At 37.2% G+C, this 19,895-nt stretch overlaps 1 protein-coding gene across 1 annotated transcript in view; it reads right to left on the reverse strand.

Moving 5' to 3' along the window:
- The window catches only part of CIR1 (corepressor interacting with RBPJ, CIR1), a 44,881-nt gene that overhangs the window by 16,602 nt on the left and 8,384 nt on the right, over nucleotides 1–19,895 (reverse strand). The window contains exons 2-7 of the mRNA XM_049887468.1: nucleotides 13,148–13,242; nucleotides 9,027–9,100; nucleotides 8,238–8,248; nucleotides 8,084–8,148; nucleotides 7,663–7,711; nucleotides 6,711–6,828 (exon numbers count right to left, since the gene is read on the reverse strand). Coding sequence (XP_049743425.1) covers nucleotides 6,711–6,828; nucleotides 7,663–7,711; nucleotides 8,084–8,148; nucleotides 8,238–8,248; nucleotides 9,027–9,100; nucleotides 13,148–13,242 — 412 coding nt within the window. The remainder of the gene's footprint in view (nucleotides 1–6,710; nucleotides 6,829–7,662; nucleotides 7,712–8,083; nucleotides 8,149–8,237; nucleotides 8,249–9,026; nucleotides 9,101–13,147; nucleotides 13,243–19,895) is intronic.

Genomic DNA, 19,895 nt, shown 5'->3' on the forward strand with positions numbered 1-19,895 from the left:
ACTGAAAATCTCAGGCAATCCTACCACTCAGACACAACCACTGTTTATATTTGGTCTGTCTTCTTCCAATCTTTTTTCTTAAACTGTCTGTATGTCTACCTAAAGATATGGAGAAACACAAAAAAGTAATCTAGGTAACTACTCTTCTATAACCTGCTTTTTAAATTTAACCCAGTGTTATAAACAACTTCTGTATCATTAAGAAATCTTCATATTATTTTTAATGTCTGCAGAGTATAGTATTCTATTGTAACAAATACTCTCTAAATTATTCAGTTAATATCATCTTATTAGCTATTTAGGCTGTTTCTTTTTCCACTCTTTCTTTTTTCATTTATTCATTCTTTCTTTTACTATTATGAGCAATGCTTTGCAAGTAAGTCTTTGGACATAGCCATGATTACTCCCTTAAGACAAATTCATGACTGTATATTAAAATATAAACAAACCAAAAATTATTGTTCTCCCAAAACTTCAACTGTTCTTACACACAGCTTAAGCTGACAATTTTAAACTCTGATGATGCATCAAAAATAGGTTAGTAGCTTTCATTATCTTATTTGATACCATAGATGGTAAAAGTTACCTATTTTTACCATAATTTTATCACAGAGTTCAGTGGTTTACAATATTCTTATATAAGTAAGATACATGATTTAAGAATTGAAGAATACTGTTGTGTATTTACCAGTATTTTTTCTCAAACTCACATCTTTTTGGCTTGAAAGGAAAAGCTGGAAACGGTAATTTTCCAGCACCGTTTTCTATAAAGACTAAGGCAAAGAATTAAGTCTAGTAATTATTCATTTCTCACCATGCAAACATTTTTACAACATACCATGACTCTTTGCTTTCTTTAGCTGTTCTAATTATTCTGAAAATAAATTTAATATGGCAGTACCAAGGAAAATATTAACCTCCTGAAGAATATCAGGTGCTACTCAATGTTTGAAAAACCTAAATTTTATTTCTTTTCAAGTTATAATTAATCATACATTTTTAACTACGGAAGTAAAACAAAACCACCTGCAGTTTCATTAAATCAACATGTTAACTATTTTCATTTTTCCATGTTTCCTTCCAGTCTTAATGTATATGCATGTCATTTTATATTATTAGAATAGTGTAGATGCAATTTGTATTATTTAATTCACCTAATATATCCACAATTTACTTTGCCATTTTCCAAGTGCTGGATATTTAATTATTTACAATAGTGAAAAATTAAAAATGATACTGAAATGAACATTCTCCTTTTAAGCTCTTTTTGAACAAAGTTCTTTCAACACATTACTACCTTTCCTTCTCAGCTATGCTCTTCTCTTCCCCAAAACACAGAGAGAGAGAGAGAGAGAGAGAGAGAGAGAGAGAGAGAGTATTCTATGGCATCAGTTTTGCCTACAATTGTTTCCCCAAACTTGCAGATTACAAGCATTCTATGTGTGATAGGGGCTTCAGAATATATCTATATATAAATAACTGTAATAAAAATGTATTAACATTTGCCAATTCAAAATTTTTTACATGGACAGTGAAACCTGTGAGAGTCGGAACTTGATGGGACTGCCTTGTTTTTCCACGTCTCGCAAATCTTCAACCTTTTACAGGGTACAGTATTACCACTTTTCTATTGCTCGTTTTAGTGGGAAATATTTGAGTTTTCCTTTTCTGACAGGTTTCCACCTTACACAGGTTCTGGCTTTTGCAGGTTTTACTATACAATTTAGTGACATTAATTACTTCCATCATGTTGTTCAACAATCACCACTATCCATTTCCAAATATTTTTATCATCCTTAACAGAAGCTGTCACTGTCCCTTAAGCAATGGCTCTTCCTTTTCCCCTCCCTCCTGCCTGCCCCTGAGAACCACTAATAAGCTCTGGTCTCTATACACTTGCCTGTTCTAGATATTTCATATAAGTGGGATGATACAGTATTTGGTGATCACAATGATGTCAAAAATCAATTGACCATAGATGTATGGGCTTATTTCCGGAATCTCAATTCTTTTCCATTGGTCTATATGTCTATCATTATACCAGTACCAGGCTGTTTTGGTCATTGTAACTTTACAATGTTTTGAGGTTGGGAAATGTGAGTCCTCCTCCTTTTTCAAGATTGCTTTGGCTATTTGGGGCCCCTTGCAGTTCCATATGAATTTGCAGATTGGCTTTTCCATTTCTGCAAAGGCTGTTGGAATTTTGAATCTACAGATTATTTAATAATGACATCTTAACAATATTTAATCTTCCATGGAATATCCTTCCACTTATTTAGGTCTTCCTTTAATATGTTCAAGTAATGGTTTATAGTTTTCAGTGTACAAGTCTTTCAGCTTCCTGGTTAAATTTATTCCTAGGTATTTTATCCCTTTTTTAGATGCTGTTGTAAATGGAACTGTTCCCTTAATTTCCTTTTCAGAATGCTCATTGCTGATGTATAAAAGCCTAACTGATTTTCGTGTGTTGACCTTACATACTATCACTTTGTTGAATTCATTTATTAGCTCTAATAGCTTTCTTGTAGATTCTTTGGGGTCTTCTATATATAGGATTATGTCATCTGCAAAAAGGGATGTTTTACTTCTTCCTTCCTGATCTGGGTATCTTTTATTTCTTTTTCTTGCCTAATTGCTGTGCCTGGAACTTCAAGTACAATATTGAATAGCAGTAGTGAGAGCAGGCATCTTTGTTCTTCTTCCTGATCTTAAAGGGAAAACCCTTTTTTTAAAAAAAACAGTACTTTAGATGAAGTTTCACAGAACAAATTAGTTTCTCATTAAGCAACACACATATTGTTTTGTGACACTGGTTGCCAACCCCATGACATGTCAACATTCTCCCCTTCTAGACCCTGGGTTCCCCGATTCCAGCTTTCTTGTACCCTCCCGCCTTCTTGTCCTTGCCCCTGAGCTGGTGTGCCCATTTAGTCTCACATTTGTTTTATGGGTCTGTATAATCTTTGGCTGAATGGTGAACCTTAGGAATGACTTCAGTACTGAGTTAAAAGGGTGTCTGGGGGCCATACTCTCAGGGTTTCTCCAGTCTCTGTCAGACCAGTAAGTCTGGTCTTTTTTTGTGAGTTAGAATTTTGTTCTACATTTTTCTCCAGCTCTGTTCAGGCCCCTCTATTATGATCCCTGACAGAGCAGTCGGTGGTGATTGCCAGGCACCATCTAGTTGTGCTGGACTCAGTCTGGTGGAGGCTGTGGTAGTTGTGGTCCATTAGTCCTTTGGACTAATCTTTCCATTGTGTCTTTGGTTTTCTTCATTCTCCCTTGATCCAGACAGGGTGGGACCAGGGAAGTATCTTAGATGGCTGCTCACAAGCTTTTAAGATCCCAGATGCTACTTACCAAAGTAGGATGTAGAACATTTTCTTTATAATCTGTTTTGTCAATTGAGCTAGATGTCTCCCGAGACCATAGTCCCCAGCCCTCAGCCCAGCAACTCAGTCCCTCAGGGAGTTTGGAAGTGTCTATGACGCTTCCATGACCTTGCCTTGATGAAGCTGTGTTGATTGAGGGGAAAACTGTTAGTGTTAATATTCACTGAGTATGATGTTAACTGTGTTTTTCATAAACGCCCTTTACCAGGCTGAGGAATTTCTGTTTTTTTTTTTTTAATGATTTTATGTTTTTGGTGAAAGTTTACATAGCAAATCAGGTTCTCATTCAGCAATTTCTACTCAAATTGTTCAGTACACTGGTTGCATTCTTCACGATGCATGAACATTCTCATTATTTCTGTTCTAGTTGTTCCATTTCCGGTAATCTAGTTTCCCTGCCCCCTTACCTTCTCATCTTTGTTTATAAAGTAATTGTTGACCATTTGGTTTCATATAGACAATTTCTTAAAGAAGTGAACTACAGGTGATAGATATTCTTTATTTTGTGAGCCAATCTGTTATTTAGCTAAGAGGGGACTTCAAGGGATAGTTTTGGTCAAGGTTTAAAGAGCCTATCAGGGCAACAGTCTTGGGGAGTTCTCCAGTCTCAACTGGTCCAGTAAGTCTGGACTTTGAGAATTTAAGGTTCTGATGTATCATGAAGAATGTAACCAACATCACTAAACAATATGTATACCCAAAAAAAACCCAGTGCCATCGAATATGTATAGAAATTGTTAAATGAGAACCTAATTTCCTATGTAAACTTTCACCAAAAACACAATAAAATATGAAAAAAAAAAAGAATTTGAGGTTCTGCTCCATATTTTTCTCCCATCCTTTTTCTGGGATCAGGATCCACCTATTGTGGCTCTGGTCAGTGGTAGTGGTAGCTGGACATCATTTAATTCTTCTGGTCTCAGGGTAGATGAGGCTGTGGTTTGTGTAGACTATTAGACTAGTTTGTCCTCTGAGTCTTTGGTTTCCTTCTTTCTCTTTTGCTCTGGATGAGTAGAGACCAATAGCTGTATCTTAGAGGGCTGCTCACAAGCTTATAAGACCCCAGACGCTACTTACCAAACTAGAATGTAGAACAGAAGCTTTATGAACTATATTATGCCAATTGACCGAGTTGTCCACGAGACTATGGTCCTAAGCCCTCAAACCCAGAAAACCAATCCCGTGAGGTGTGGTTATGTCTAAGTATCCGTAACTGTGTCCCCTGTGTGCTTGTTCTCTTCCTAGCTTGTTGAGTGTTTTTATCATGAAGGGTGTTGGATTTTGTCAAATGCCTCCTCCTTTTTGTCGACTGAGATGATCATATGATTTTTTCCCTTTGTTCTGTTAATGTGGTGTATTACGTTGACTGATTTTTCTAATGCTGGACTACCCTTGCACTCCTGGGATAAATTCTACTTGATCATGGTGTATATTTCTTTTTGTATGCTTTTGGATTCAGTTTGGTAGTTATTTTGTTGAGGATTTTTTCATCTATATTCATAGAGAATGTTGGTCTGTAGTTTTCTTGTGTTGTCTTTGCCTGGCTTTGGTATCAAAGTAGTGCTAGCTTCCCAGAATGAGTTAGGAAGTATTCCTTCCTCTTCTATGCTTTAGAAAAGTTCAAGAAGAATTAAGGTCACTTCTATAAATGTTCACTAGAATTCCCCCATGAAGCCATCTGGTCCCAGGCTTTTTTTCCAGGGGAGGTTTTAGATGACTGATTCAATCTCTTGACTTGTCATGGGTTTGTTGAGATCTTCTATTTCTTCTTGAGTCAATGCAGGAAGTTCGTGTGTTTCTAGGAATTTGTTCATTTCATCTAGGCTATATAATTTGTTGGTGTACAATTGTTCATAACAGTGTCTTATGATCCTTTTTATTTCTGTGGAGTCATGGAACCAATATTTTAGGTAAAAAACTTAAGTGATCCGTTACATTAGAAAAGTCTGGGAAATAATGGCCACAGCACCAATGCCCCAAACTCAAACACCCAGCTTTTTTAGAGCTATTCAAAATCTGATTCTACCCATTTAAAGTTGTCCAAGATAAATCTGTCATTCCAGGCTTATCCCACACATCATATTTATTATTTTCCTTGTGTTTTTCTTCTGATCTTTCTTTTTTGGTCAACCGTTTTTTCTACCTGTCTAAACCTTAATAATCCTTCGAAGGTCACTTTAGTCATACCTCCTCATTTAACTCTCTATTACTCTCTTAGATTCTTATATAATAGGCAAATTTTATCTCCCCAATTAGATTGTAAACTGGGAGTTATTCTCTATTTGTTTCTTAACCAATATGTTAGTTTAATCTTTCTGATTAGATTGTAAACCAGGGGTAGAACCTATATTTTCCGGGCTTGAACACAGAACCTCAAAAAAAACAAAAAACAAAAAACTTGCTGGATGATATGAAGGATGTCAAATACATAGTTGCAAAATACAATTATTTCATAAAGTAAGAAAGAGGCTTTAGTTTCGAGAATTAATTTTCACTGTAAAGGGTCCCCCCTCCCCCCCCCAAAACTGTTGCCATCAAGTGGATTCTAACTCATAGTGACCCTATAGGGCAGAGAAGAATTGCTCCATAAGGTTTCTAAGGAGCAGCTAGTGGATTCGAAATACGAACCTTTTGGTTTGCAGGCGAGCTCTTAACCACTACACCATCAAGGTAGAGCTGCTAAAAATGTCACAGAATTAAAAGATAACGTCATCCTACAAGCCCATTTTAACCATAATCACTGAATGTCTGACATTTTGCAATTCAGGAGGACATGAATATGAGAAATAACCATTTTTTTCCTATTTTTAGGTTACCAACCTAATAAACGATGTTTAATGTATCCTTTGAGGAGTCCTGTTGGTACAATGGTTAAATGCTAAGCTGCTAACCAAAAGGTCAGTGGTTTGAACCCACCAGCAGCTCCGTGAGAGAAAAGACCTAGAGATCTGGTCCTGTAAAGATTACAGCCTAGAAAACCCTATGGTACTTTACTCTGCCATACAGGATTGGTATGAGTGAGAATTAATTCGATGGCATACAACAACATATGCTTTACTTTTAAAATCAAGTTAATAGGGTCCTTTGCTAGAAAAAGTAAATTTAATTTTATTACACGATTTCAGATTTATAATATATGATCAGATTTTCCCGTTTACTATCAAATTTTGGATATGTGTCTTAGTCCGAAAAACAAAAACAAAACACAATAAAACAAAACAAAAAATCCAGAGAGATTAAAGAAAAATGTTATTTTATCTTTCCTTGTTCATTCTTGACAGAAATTCCAAAACAAACAAATAAATCACATCTAATGCCTACCTGAGCCATCGGTAGGAACTGAACTTGCGTTAATTCCAGAAAGACCAAACAAAGGACATTCTCGATCTGTATTGACATGGCCCCATTTGTGACATTTAATGCATCTCACATTTCGAACCTGAGAAATAGTGACCATTATTTTGGTTACTGAAATACTAAGAATCTAACCAGTGTTAAATCTCTATTCCTAGGTAGAGTTTAAGTTAAATTACTCTCATTTTTAAAGATTTCCAGGGAAGAAACTCTGTAACTGTGTTTGGTAACTTAAAACAGATACTAAAATCTTTTATTACAAGTTCTGCTTCATAGCGAAGAAGAATCTTAAGTGATCTTTTTACCTCTTACCTACTCAACAGCAATAGAACAATGTTATCCAAAAAGAAATCGTGAAACACGTAAAAAGAATCATCCCACGGCTTAACCTTAAATTCTCTAATTTTAACAAGTTAACCTTCAAAGTTTTCATTTTCTAAACCAGAGGCTGGCAAACTTTTTCTGTAAAGCGCCAGACACTAAATATTTCAGGCTTTGCAGGTCTCTGTTATAACTACTCAACTTTGCTGTTGTGGTGGGAAAGCAGCCATAGATAATATGTAAATGAATGAATATGGCTTTGTTCCAGTAACACTTTCTTTACAATAAGGATTTGGCCTCTGGTGATAGTTTGTCCTGGTTCTAAACTAGTAATAGCTTACATCTTTTCTTGACCTTGAGCAATCCTCCAAATTTCTTGAAAATGGCAGAGACCAATATACTTATAACCCTCACTCACAGAACTTTTGATTTCTATCTCCTATCAGTCTATTGCATTTCATTTTTCCTCTCCTATTCCTTCTATTATCTGATACTAATAGAAACATGCACCTTTTTCAGCTTATACACCTTTAACACAACAATATAAAGACATATTAAATAAAAATTATCCTTATAGAGTAAAATATGTGTCACTTGCCTGAATACCAAAGGGCTGATCTCTGATGTTCATGTCATCTTTGGCATATCTATTATGTAGAGAAAATGTACAGTTTAAGAAAAATTTAATAAATTAAACAGCAATTAATCTGAAAAACAGTTTTATAATCCTAAGAACATTATACAATGTATTACTTCAGTAAGTATATAGATCTATAAAATCTATTATTTCCAAAAGCCACTTCACAATTATTACAGGTGCCCAGTCTGGTGATTTGTGATTAAAAAATATGAAACAGTATATAAAACAATAAAAGACTATGACCAACCAGATTAGTTGTATAAGAGGATCATTAAAAATATTTTTTCATGTTAGCTGTCTTCTCTGGTGAATAAAAAGCAACATAAGGTACCTTTAATGATATATATTTTACCTTTAAAAAAAAAAAAACAGTCCTTACTTTTCTCGCGGGGCTCCTTTCTGCCATTCAAATTTGTATTCAGTCTCTCCTTCTGTTTCTTCTTTCTAAAAACATTAATTGAAAATTCTTTCAATTTTTCCACAAAGTTACAATCTACTGCAAATAAACTGAAACACAGGAAATAGAGCTTTACCTCTTTGTTTTCTTCATTGCACATCAAAAATATGGGGGAAAAAAAAAGACATGACAAGTTAAAAACTTCAGTATTAAAATCTGCTATATACTATACTTCAATACCATGGAATTTAATTGTAATTTGTAAGAATTTGGTTTTACTTTTTTCTTCCTTCAAAAGATCATTAAAGGATAAAATACAATATTAAGTAACAGACAGTATTTAATAAGCATGTTAATTCCTAATTTTCAAATTCTTAAACCTTTTCAGTGACAGTGAATATTATGTTTTTTATTTATGAGTATATGGAGCCCTGGTGGCATGGTGGTTAAAGTGTTTGGCTGCTAACCGAAAGGTAAGCGGTTTGAACTCATGAGCCGATCCACAAGAGAAAGATGTTGCAGTCAGCCTCCATAAAGATTTACAGCTCTAAAAGCTCAATGGAGCAGTTCTACTCTGCCCTACAGGGTCACTATGAGCTGGAATTGGCTCACTGGTAATGGGAAAGGACTTACGAGTATATTCAATAGGAAGGGCTAAAGACATATATGCAAATTATGAAAGAATAAATGCACTTCTGCTAATTTTTTCCTTCCCAAAGCACACATCATGAAATATTACTAGATTAGAAAAATATTTTTAGTATTTATTCACTTGTAGCTATTACAGTGTCTTTTTATTACCTTCATAGAATAAAAGCAATTTTAAAAGATAATGGGCAATGTTCTTTAAATATGTGTGCTAGCAATTCTCAATCTTTAGTCATAAACATACCGAAGACTTACAAAAAGAAAATAAGGCACGTACCTTTTTTAGCTCCTGGTGGGGCCTCATACATGAAATTAAGGCCATTCTTCACACGTTCATCTCCCATAAGCAATCTAAATGAAATAGGACAAAGTTAATAATCTTATGTAAGAGGAAAAAATTACAGCATAACCTCCCCACATCAAAAACAAACAAACAAAAAAATCCTAAGGGAATTAATAGAAAATATTTTTATTAGAGATAAAATCCTAAAACTTTATTCCACTGACTGGCAACTCCTAGTACAGATGACATCTGAAATATACGAATGGAAATTGAAACAGCACTGCCTCTTTTGTGGCTGGTTTTAAGTTCTGCCTGTAAGAATGGCCTCAGTACCTGAGAGAGTCTGGTCCTCCCAGCAGAGAAGGGAAAAAAGTGACACAGTCTTTCTCACATGCTTTTCTTAAACTTTGAAATACTGTGCAAATAGTGACAGTTTTGAAATCCTATGTGCTATCACAAATTTGGAATTAAGATAGTGTCAACGTTTTTTCTTAATTGATGAGGAAAACTCTTTAGGAAGTCAAGCCCAGTAATGTTTCTAAGCGTCAAAGTCAATGAGAGTACTAAATTTTTTAGTGAGGCCAGTGAAGAATCGTTAAACACAATTCTATAACAGGTCAATTATGACAGAATCACTGCCGCACCTCAAAAATCAATTTTTCTACAGTTTTTTTTTTTTTTTTTTTAACACTGAGAATCCCTGTTTCAGTTCTGTTTACAGAGATATGCTGGGCTTTTTAGGAAAAAAGCTCTGTGACAAAATTGAATAGCTGGTTGAGCCAAAGTTTTAATTCATAAGATACAAGCAGAAGTACTGATTATAAAGAAGGGGGCTAAAGACTGGAACGAATTTCCTTTTTTTTTTGGAAAAGGCAATCACAAAAGATATGGTACATGATTATAACTCCTCTCTTCTTTATTTCCATTGGCATCTATAAAGAACTGTAAAAAAAAGAAGAGAGCACAAGTTTGGAGGACTCTATATCCATATAATGGAATATTATTCAGCCATAATTTTTAAAAATTATTGAACATGTTCTGATACATGTTACAACATGGATGAACCTCAAAAACATTATCCTAAATGAAGAAGCCAGTCATAAAAGACCCTATATAGTATGATCCCATTTATGTGAAATGTCCAAAATAGGTACGTCTATAGAGAAAGAAAGTAAATTAGTAGTTGCCTAGGGCTGGTAGGCAGAACAGGGAGAATGGGGAGTGACTGCTAATGGGTGTAAGATTTCTTTTTGGGTTGATGAAAATGTTTTGATATTAGATTATGGTAATGGCTTCAAAACTCTATAGATAGAATTAAAATCAATGTATACTTTAAATGGGTATGTAAGTTATCTTACATTAAATTAATATCACTCAAAAAATTAAAGTCAAAGAGGAACAACTCAAAAGGAGAGTGAGAACGGTTACATAACTTCAAGAATGAAGAATGTAATGAATGTAACTAAATGGTGTATGCTTTGCTGGGTATATTCTCAACAACAAAAACAAAATAAACAAAATGATATAAAAAAATTAAAGTCAAAACTGTAAGATCAATTTCTACTTTGTGTGCAAAGCTCAGTAAATCTACCAAATAAAAGGTAAGAGCTAAGATACTGGCATTTTTGTTTTAATTTCAATTAAAAACCTGCACATTTTTTTTTGACATCCCATTAAACTCTTGTTTATCCAGCCAGTATTATAATAAATGTGACTGCCACCTTAAAAAAAAAAAAAAAAAAGCATATAGGGATCAATATTCATAAATATTAAAAAATACGTAAGACAGAAAACCTTAACAAAAGGGGAAAAAAGATTGCTAAAGAAGAGAATTGGCTATTAAGGACAACATTTCTGAATGAGAAGAAAAAAAAAAACACTGCAAATGACCAATAGCTCACAAATTTGCATTCAAATGACAAACCTAGAAGCAGTAATACCCTAGTAGCCAGGAACACACCTAGTTCCCAGATCTTGGTTTCTAAGTACTATTCTCTAATAAAAAGAACCAGGGTTCCTTAGAAAATTAGTTCATTCCAGTGTTGGAAAGGGAAAAATCAAGACAAATCTGGACCAACTTGTGGTACAAGAAAGAGATGAAAAAAAAGAATGGGGCATGTTAAATGGATAAAGGAGCCAAAGGGACAGAGCTGTTAATGGCTAAAATCAGAACAATTTGAGCAGCAAAAGGAATAATGATGGTATTGGATTACAACCCACAGAATGAAATAAATACCCATAAATCCACTCTGATAAAAATAAATGATTGAATAAATAACTATATGGGGAAAATGGAAAATTCCTCACAGAGGAATTCAAATAAATAAATGTAGACGGAATGAGGGAAACAGAAGATCACCATTAGAACACCACAGTAATAATTGCAGGCAAGATCCACCAATGAATGCTAAAATTAGTGGGGAAAAGTTCAAGGAGAAACAGGGTATCTACAGAGCCTCAAATATCTATTAATTATAAAAGGAAAAGTGGCAACTTTTTTTTCAAGATAAAGAATAAATATAAACACTATGATCTGTTTTAAAGCTACTTTTCCACCTCAACTATCTTTTTATCCCTCTAATCAATTATTGGCTGTTTCCTGAATACTTTCTACATTTTTACACTATACTTTTACTATGTCTAAACTAGGAATTTTCAACAATGACACTATTGACATTTTGGGCAAGATAATTCTTTGTTGTGGTAACTGTCCTGTGTATTTTAGGATGCCTGCAGTGCCCTACCACTCTCCACCCCCGAGTCATGACCATCAAAAATGTCTCCAGACATTGCCACATGTCCTTGGAGATAATAATGGCCCTCCAGTGACAAACACTGAACTAAATCTGTATCATTCTCCTTAAATCCTTAGTTCGGCTTAAATGTCACCTCTTTCATGAAGTAGCTTCTCCTGTTCTCCCAAATGGAATTATTCTGTCCTATATTAGCATTTTTTTTTTATATTAGCATTAGCATGCTGCATTATTTTAAAGCAGTGTTTTTAATACATCAGTTATTATATTTGGCCTTGAACTATATGTACATATCCCTTACTAGCTTTTCTTGAAGGTAAATCGTTTTAGACATTTTTATATGCCCCTACCAAACTATTAAGGAGCCCTAGCAGTGCAACAGTTAAACACACGGCTGCTAACTGAAAGGTTGGTAGTTTGATCCCACCTAGCAGCTCTACAGGAGAAAGACCTGTTGATCTACTTCCATAAAGATTACAGCCAAGAAAACGCTATGGTCAGAATCGACTGGAAAGCACACAACAACAACAACAGAGCACCATTTATTGTCTCGCATGAAGTAGGTACTAAATAAAAATTAACCAGATTAAATAAAATTAGTGAGAAAGGTGGTTAATTGAATGAAGAGTTTTATTTACTTAATTTTGTTCTTGATATATAGTATTACGCTTTAAGCAGAGTATTTAATGATAGTTTAGTGTTACTTCAGCTTTGATGAAAAACAGGACTAAGTGGAAAATTTACTGTTCTGTTCTAAAATTTCAGATTAAAGCATAAGTCTTCTAACTCAAGAGTACGGTCACTGTGACTAAGGTACCACTACTCACTTGCTAATTAAGCAAGAGAAGTAAAAACTAGCTTCAGTGTTAGACTTGCAAATATAAACATGAAATGACAATAGCTAAAATGGCAGGAACTGAACTAGAAGAAACCAATGGAGAACTTTAGCCACATGCTTCTGCCACTAACAGAACAATGACATGCAGCTAAACTAGAGATACTTCACTTTTCTTCTTGAAGGTGTCCTGTGCATCGTTTCATTTGACTGTATGTTAAAGAAATATCTTTGTAAGAGGTCTCAGTAGTTCAAGTGTAGCCTTTTATTGTTCTTCTAAGCTTCGATTAATTTGGAACTTGCTCAGACTGTACCTGTGTCACATGAATCTGGATTTTATGTGAATTACAGATAAAATTGTAAAAAGTGGCCATCTACAAGTAAAGAAGATATTTCACAGGGAAAGGACCGACTCCTATAGTTTGGGCATTCAATTAAAAAACAGCTAGCTTAATCTATGGTTCATTAAGGGATCACTGTCATGTAATTGATTAGTCTAAAAAAACCCACATAGTGGAATTTCTTACCTATTATCATATGATTCTTGTTCTTTAAGATACTGTTGCATTAATTCTTCTTGTTTCTTCTTATCATATGATATTTTCTGTTCTGCCATCCATACCTAAATTAGTGAAGCAAGAAATTTTAATTGAATAGTTGTATTTAAATTAAATAGGAAGTCTGATTTTCTTTTATGAAATATAAAATGCTGTTGTTTACAGTTTACAACATAAACCATTTTGGTCATAATAATACACCATCACAAAATAACACCTGAAAAAATCTTACTTGCGCTTTGATATAAGTCCTTAAATCCAATCATTCAAAATGGCTAAACTTTCAGGCAAAAATTCAAAACTGAGAACTACTCTGAGCATGGGTAGGACAATAGCCTCTTACACCCTATTCCTGTATTATTTCGGGGAGCGGGACAACCATCTCTCTAAGTGGAGTACCTCTAGTCTAGATAACATCTTTAGCATGGGGTACAACCAGTAGGGTTAAACAATGCCCACAGATGCCACTGAATGTCACTGACACCCAACAGAGCAGAAATAGAGGAGAAGGTGGAGGAAGAAGAAGGAAATGAAAGGTAGTTGCAGAAAAAGGAAAAAAAAAAAAGGGAGGGGCAAGAAAGGAAACAGAGATTTAATGTTCTGAAGTTGCTCAGAGGCAACAATCACAGACTAAATGTGTCCCTGTGTGACATTCTCAGAATCATTAACAGTGGGGAAGGTAAAAGCCCACACTGCTTATGCTAGGATATTTAATCAAGTAACTTCCAGGTTTAAAAGGTATCACTGCCTCCCTAGCAGCTTTAGAATAAAAGACCAACTGACAACCATTCAATGCAAACAGCAAGTCAATCCTTCTTTCCAAACATAAAGTTTAAAGAAGGGAAATTTTAGGACACTCTGCTGTAATGAGTTCCTTTATGTGGCCTTTTGCCTTGGTTCTTTAGAAAAACTGCTTGGGAGATTTTTTTCCCCCTAAACCCTGAGGAGTTATGTTTGCCCTAGTTCTTTGGAGAAGCAAGGCGGGGGGGGGGGGGGGTGTTTTCTACCCCAGAGAGTTGTTACAGGGGATTCCCCAGGTTGATTGCCATTTCCTGGGTAAGCTGTATACAATTCGAAGGTCTGATACTTTTTGTCTGGCCCCAGGCAGTAGTCTGTTCTGTGATTATTTTACACACCTTGCAGGGATTGGTCAACTTACTATTCAAAAATAGTGGCTTTGAAAATCCACCCAATATGACTGAGTGACTTGTAGTCGTCCACCAAGGGGATCGGTCAGTTTGTGGTCATGCTGGGAAAGCCATGCCTTGAAACTGAGGAGTACTTTCGGCCAGACTCACAGAGGTTTTTAGAGAGCAGAAAGAGGTAGAAGAGAAGCAAAGATGGAAGTTCAAAACCAAGAAGTGCCTGGAGCAGAGTGGTTTGGACCTGGAGTCTCTAAGAGGGGAACCTTCTAAAAGAGTTTTAACACAGGGAAAGGCTGTAACAATAAGACAGTGAGAGGCCCAGAAGGGTCTGGCAGCAGAGTGGCCCAGGGGCAGAGCTGGAGGGTTGAGAGGGCCTGCAAGGCTAAATAGGCTATTATACTGACTAGGAGCTGGGCCAGTTAGCAGCAGAGAGGCCAGCAGCAGGGAGGCTGAAGGCAGAGAGGTATGCACGGCCGAGACCAGCTAAGAGAGCTGTCCTGGTTGGAAGCTGCCCTACACTTGAAGAAGGGTGGAATGTGCTCTATATTCTTGGTGAGCCTTCTAAACCATGCCTGCGTGCTTCCTGATCCTGATCCTGAGTTGCTCCTGTTACTTCCAAACTGATCCTGATCCCAAGTTGTAGCCTATTACTTCCCTAATAAACCACATGATGTGGGTATGGTTTGCGAGTTTTGTGTGGCCATTGCAACAAATTACTGAACCCAGCAGAGAGGCGTAGGGTACTGTGGGAGCAATGGCTAGTGTCAGAAATGGTGAAGAAACTGGTGAGTGGAGGTATGTCTGACCTCCACCTCATAGAAACCAGCTTTGTGCTGATATTGATTGGTATCCCTCAGGAATTCAGACAAGTCCTGACACTTTTAGTTCCTAACATTTTAGTAGCTTGGAGATAGGAAGGTTCCATAGGGTCACAGTTTAAGATGTGGCAAGAAAGATTAAATAGGAAGATAAAAGCAAAAATAGCAATGAAAGACAATCCTGGGCAGAATATGCCAGAATTTTACTTTGGCATAAATTTTTGAAAGTTTCTTTCACTGACTCCACACTTACCAATGTAATGTCATGGTGGAAAAAAACCTACATGTGGGGTAGGCAGTAAATGTTTGGATTTTCACTGAAGCTCAAAATGCAAACAGTGCAAGAGAAAAATGCAATCCTTCACTGCCCAGTAGAATAACATAATCTAATGAATAATATATTACTTCTAACAGAATATCAAAAACCAAACCTGTTGCCATCGAGTTGATTCTGACTCATAGCGACCCTATAGGACAGAGCAGACCTGCCCCATAGGGTTTCCAAGGAGTAGCTGTTGGATTTGAACTCTGACCTTTTAGTTAGCAGCCTAGCTCTTAACCAACATGCTACCAGGGCTCCTCTAATAGAATAACTACCATTTATTTAAAGCTTTAGATTTTATAGTTATTTCACTAGTCTCAATTGCTCAAGTGCTCCAGTATTTATTGACTACTTATCATGGAATAGGAAACCCCGGTGGCGTAGTGGTTAAGTGCTACGGCTGCTAACCAAGAGGTCTGCAGTTCAAATCTTCCAGGTGCTCCTTGGAAACTCTATGGGGCAGTTCTAATCTGTCCTATAGGGTCGCTATGAGTTGGAATCGACTCGACGGCAGTGAGTTTGGTTTTTGGGTTTAGCATGGACTAACAAGTAATAAAACAAAAACAAAACATATTCCTACCTTCAAAATGCTCAGAACCTGTTAACGGAAAATCATACTAACTTTTCTGTACGTTTAAACTATTTCCTAACTAGAAGAGATATGAATCATGTAAATAAATAACAAGAAGTTAGAGATTTGTGCAAAAGAAATATGTACAAGGTAAAGAACACAACAAGACAGTGATTAACTTTGAGGGGCCAGGGAGGGAGCCTCCCAGTGTACTGATAGGCATTTAAGAAATTCCCAAGCTTTTTCTATTACAAACTCTGCTGAAAGGAATAACGTATGCAAGTAACCTCACACATTTAGAAAGGTTTTAAAGATCAAAGCTTTGTCAATGAGGCATAACATAGTTTATAAAAAATATGTTCTACATTCTATTTTGGTGAGTAGTATCTGGGATTTTAAAAGCCTGTGAGCAGCCATCTAGGATACTCTACTGGTCTCACCCCTTTGGGAGCAAGGAAGAGTGAAGAAAACTAAAGATACATGGGAAAGATTAGTCTAAAGGACTAATGCACCACATCTACCACGGCCTCCACCAAACTGAGTCTAGTACAACTAGATGGTACCTGGCTACCACTGACTGCTCTGATGTGTGCTGTGTGCATGGTGTTGTGTACCTTCGAGTTAATTCTGACTCATAGTGACCCTATAGGACCAGGTAGAACTGCCCCATAGAGTTTCCAAGGAGCGCCTGGTGGATTCAAACTGCTGACCTTTTGGTTAGCAGCTGTAGCTCTTGACCACTACACCACCAGGGTTTCCAACTGCTCTGATGGGGATCACAATACAGGGTCCCGGACAGAGCTGGAGAAAAATGTAGAACAAAATTCTAACTCAAAAATAAAGACCAGACTTGCTGGCCTGACAGACTGGAGAAAACCTGAGAGTATGGCCCTCGGACACCCTTTCAGCTCAGTAATTAGGTCATTCCTGAGGCTCACCCTTCAGCCAAAGATTGAAGAGGCCCATGGAACAAAACAAGACTAAAGGGGCGCACCAGCCCTGGGGCAGGGACTGGAAGGCAGGAGGGAACAGGAAAGCTGGTGAGAAGCGAGAGTGTTGACATGTTGTGGGGTTGTTAACCAATGTCATAGAACAATGTGTGTATTAACTATTTGATGAGAAACTAGTTTTGTTCTGTAAACCTTCATCTGAAATACAATAATTAAAAAAAAAAAACCAAAAATGCTGCCAATGAAAAAACAGGGCAAGATATTACCCAGAGAGGGAACCATTCAGGCAAAGACCCAAAGGTGTAAAATAATAGAAAGTAAGTAGTTTGATATTACTTGAATATCTGAGGTGAGAGAATAGCAGTAAGGGATAAAGAAAGAGAAATAAGCTGGAGCCAGATTACTTAGACTTGATTTTGTATTATTTTAATAACTAGCCAGAAGAGATCAGATTTGTGTGTGTGTGTGGCAAATATGTATCTAACAAAACATTTGCCAATTCAACATTTTTTATGTGTACACTGCAGAGACACTGATTACATTCATCTTCTTTTTCAGGCACCACCACTATTTCCAAAAAAGACACCAAATTTGTGCTTTCAAAAGACTATTTTATGGAAATAACCCAAAGCCCATCCCCTGATGAGTGGATAAGTAAAATGTGGTATATTCATACAATGGAGTACCATCGTATTCCCGCCAGAGTAGGCGAGAGTGCCATAAACAGGGAGTAGTTTACAGTGGCGCTACTCACTGTAGCAGGTTTGTGAACTGTTTACCAGGCCACAAGGAGGTAAGGAGCTTGCACCAGGATGTAAATTAACTGTTTCCTTTATCGACAAAATCCTGCCAAGAAAAAATGCTACCTAAACCATGTACCTGTGACATAACTGATAACACAATGACGAGCAGATAGTTAGCAGTCACTCATATTTTCGGTGAACAAACGAGACCTGAAGACCTACCGAACTTTAATAAGCCCAATGTACCTAACTTAACAATTAGAATTTTCACAGTGGAATTCTGATTTCCACTCTTTGATGAAAATCTTTTGTTTCTTCCATTTCTGTTTATGTTCATTTAAAATATGTCCTTTATCCTTTGGTTAATAAAGAAGGCCAAAAATTACCTTCTTCCCCCAATAAGGTGTAACTATGCAGAAAGGTCGATAACCAAAACCACCTCATTCTTCTCCATCCTAGAAAAGGCAGGGAACAGATTAAAGAGGCCAGTTGTACATTTGGTACATTTCACACAGATGAGAAACATGAAATAGTAACTACTAAGTCTGTAACTCCTTTACAGGATTTCTCATAGCAGGTTTGCAAAAGTTATTCTCTGCATTTTTTTGTCCTTGTAAGAAAGCTGTTTCACTGAATTTTATACAGCTAAAAGCAAAAATTTCAAGTAGAAAATTATGACTTCTTGCGTATATTTGTCTCTAAATTTAAACAGAGCAAACAAAAGGAAACCTTCAAATTCTATCAATACAAGAAATCATAAAACTAAAGCATCTATGAAGCCTCTCTCATCCATATTTGCAACCATGCAAAAACACAGTCTGTTGTAGAAAAAACACTGGACATGATGAAGGGTCCTAGATCCTAGTTCTGGCCCGACCCTGTGTAACCCTTGGCAAATCTGCCTCCTCATTCATAAAATAAGGAAATGGGGCTGGATGATTACTAAGGTTCCTTCAAGGTATAAAAACAGGACAAAATGTTGCTGAAATAAATGAGATTCTAGTTAGTCAGTACTAGAACAAACTCACCAACTAAAACCTAAAGTACAATTTATTCTGCCAAGTTTTCTAGCATGTATGTCATCAATATTTCCTCCTGTTCTTTTCATCCTTAGGCAACCCACATTTTAAGACCTTCCTAACACTTCACTATTTCGCCAACTAGCTCTCCTGCTTGCAAGTTAGAATAAGGATGCCTGCCTGATTTCCAAACAAATCAGTTCGCTCCTCTGTTTCATAATAACGGGCTGCATTCCTAAGCTACTGGTATGAGTTATTTGTTAAGACTGGTCTGTTTAGGGCAGTGGTTCTCAAGCTGTGCACTTTTGCCCTCTCCCCCTGGAGACATTTTTGGTTGTCACAACTGGAGGGTGCTACTGGCATCTAGTGAGTAGATCCTATAATGCACAGGACAGCCTCCCTCCCACCCCAAACAAAGAATTATCTAGCCCCAAATAGCAATAGTGCTGGGGTAGAGAAGCCCTTTTCTAGAGCACACATTCTCAACAAGGGTAATAGTGCTCCCCCCAAGGCGGGGGGCAAAACTTAAGTTCTTCGAAGGAGGTAAAAAAAAAAAAAAAAAACTCTTGAGGAGGCGGGGCCAAGATGACGGACTAGGTGGACGCTACCGCAGATCCCTCTTGCAACAAAGACTCGGCAAAACAAGTGAATCGATCACATACATAACAATCTACGAACTCTGAACAACAAACACAGACTTAGAGACGGAGAACGAACAAATATGGGCAGACAGCGATCGTTTTCAGAACCAGGAGCCAGCGTACCAGGCAGGTGACCTTCGGAGCCCGATCTGGGGCAGAGCCCAGGGGGGGCAGATGGCACAGACAAGGGGCCCAGCCCTACCCTCCGAACTCATCCCGGGAGGGAGCCTAGCTGGTTGGCGCAGGCGGCGTAGCGGCGCAGCCGGTAGGAGAAGCACCCGGGAGGCAGTGACTGATCTTGGAGCAGGGAAAGCAGCGTACCAGCCGGGGAGCCGTCCCGCCGGGAGTCTGGCGGGAGGCAGGCGTGGCACGAGCGTGGGGATCAGCTATATTTCCCTAAAGCGACCCCGGGGGTGGGCCCAGCCGTTCGTGCGGGTGACACCCACCCAGTTCGCGCGAGCAGTGCGGCGCACCGGAGGGAGAAGTCCCCGGGAGGAAGTGACTGGTCT

The sequence above is a fragment of the Elephas maximus genome, chromosome 6 (genome assembly GCF_024166365.1).
Source record: "Elephas maximus indicus isolate mEleMax1 chromosome 6, mEleMax1 primary haplotype, whole genome shotgun sequence".
In the NCBI taxonomy this organism is placed as follows: Eukaryota; Metazoa; Chordata; class Mammalia; order Proboscidea; family Elephantidae; genus Elephas; species Elephas maximus.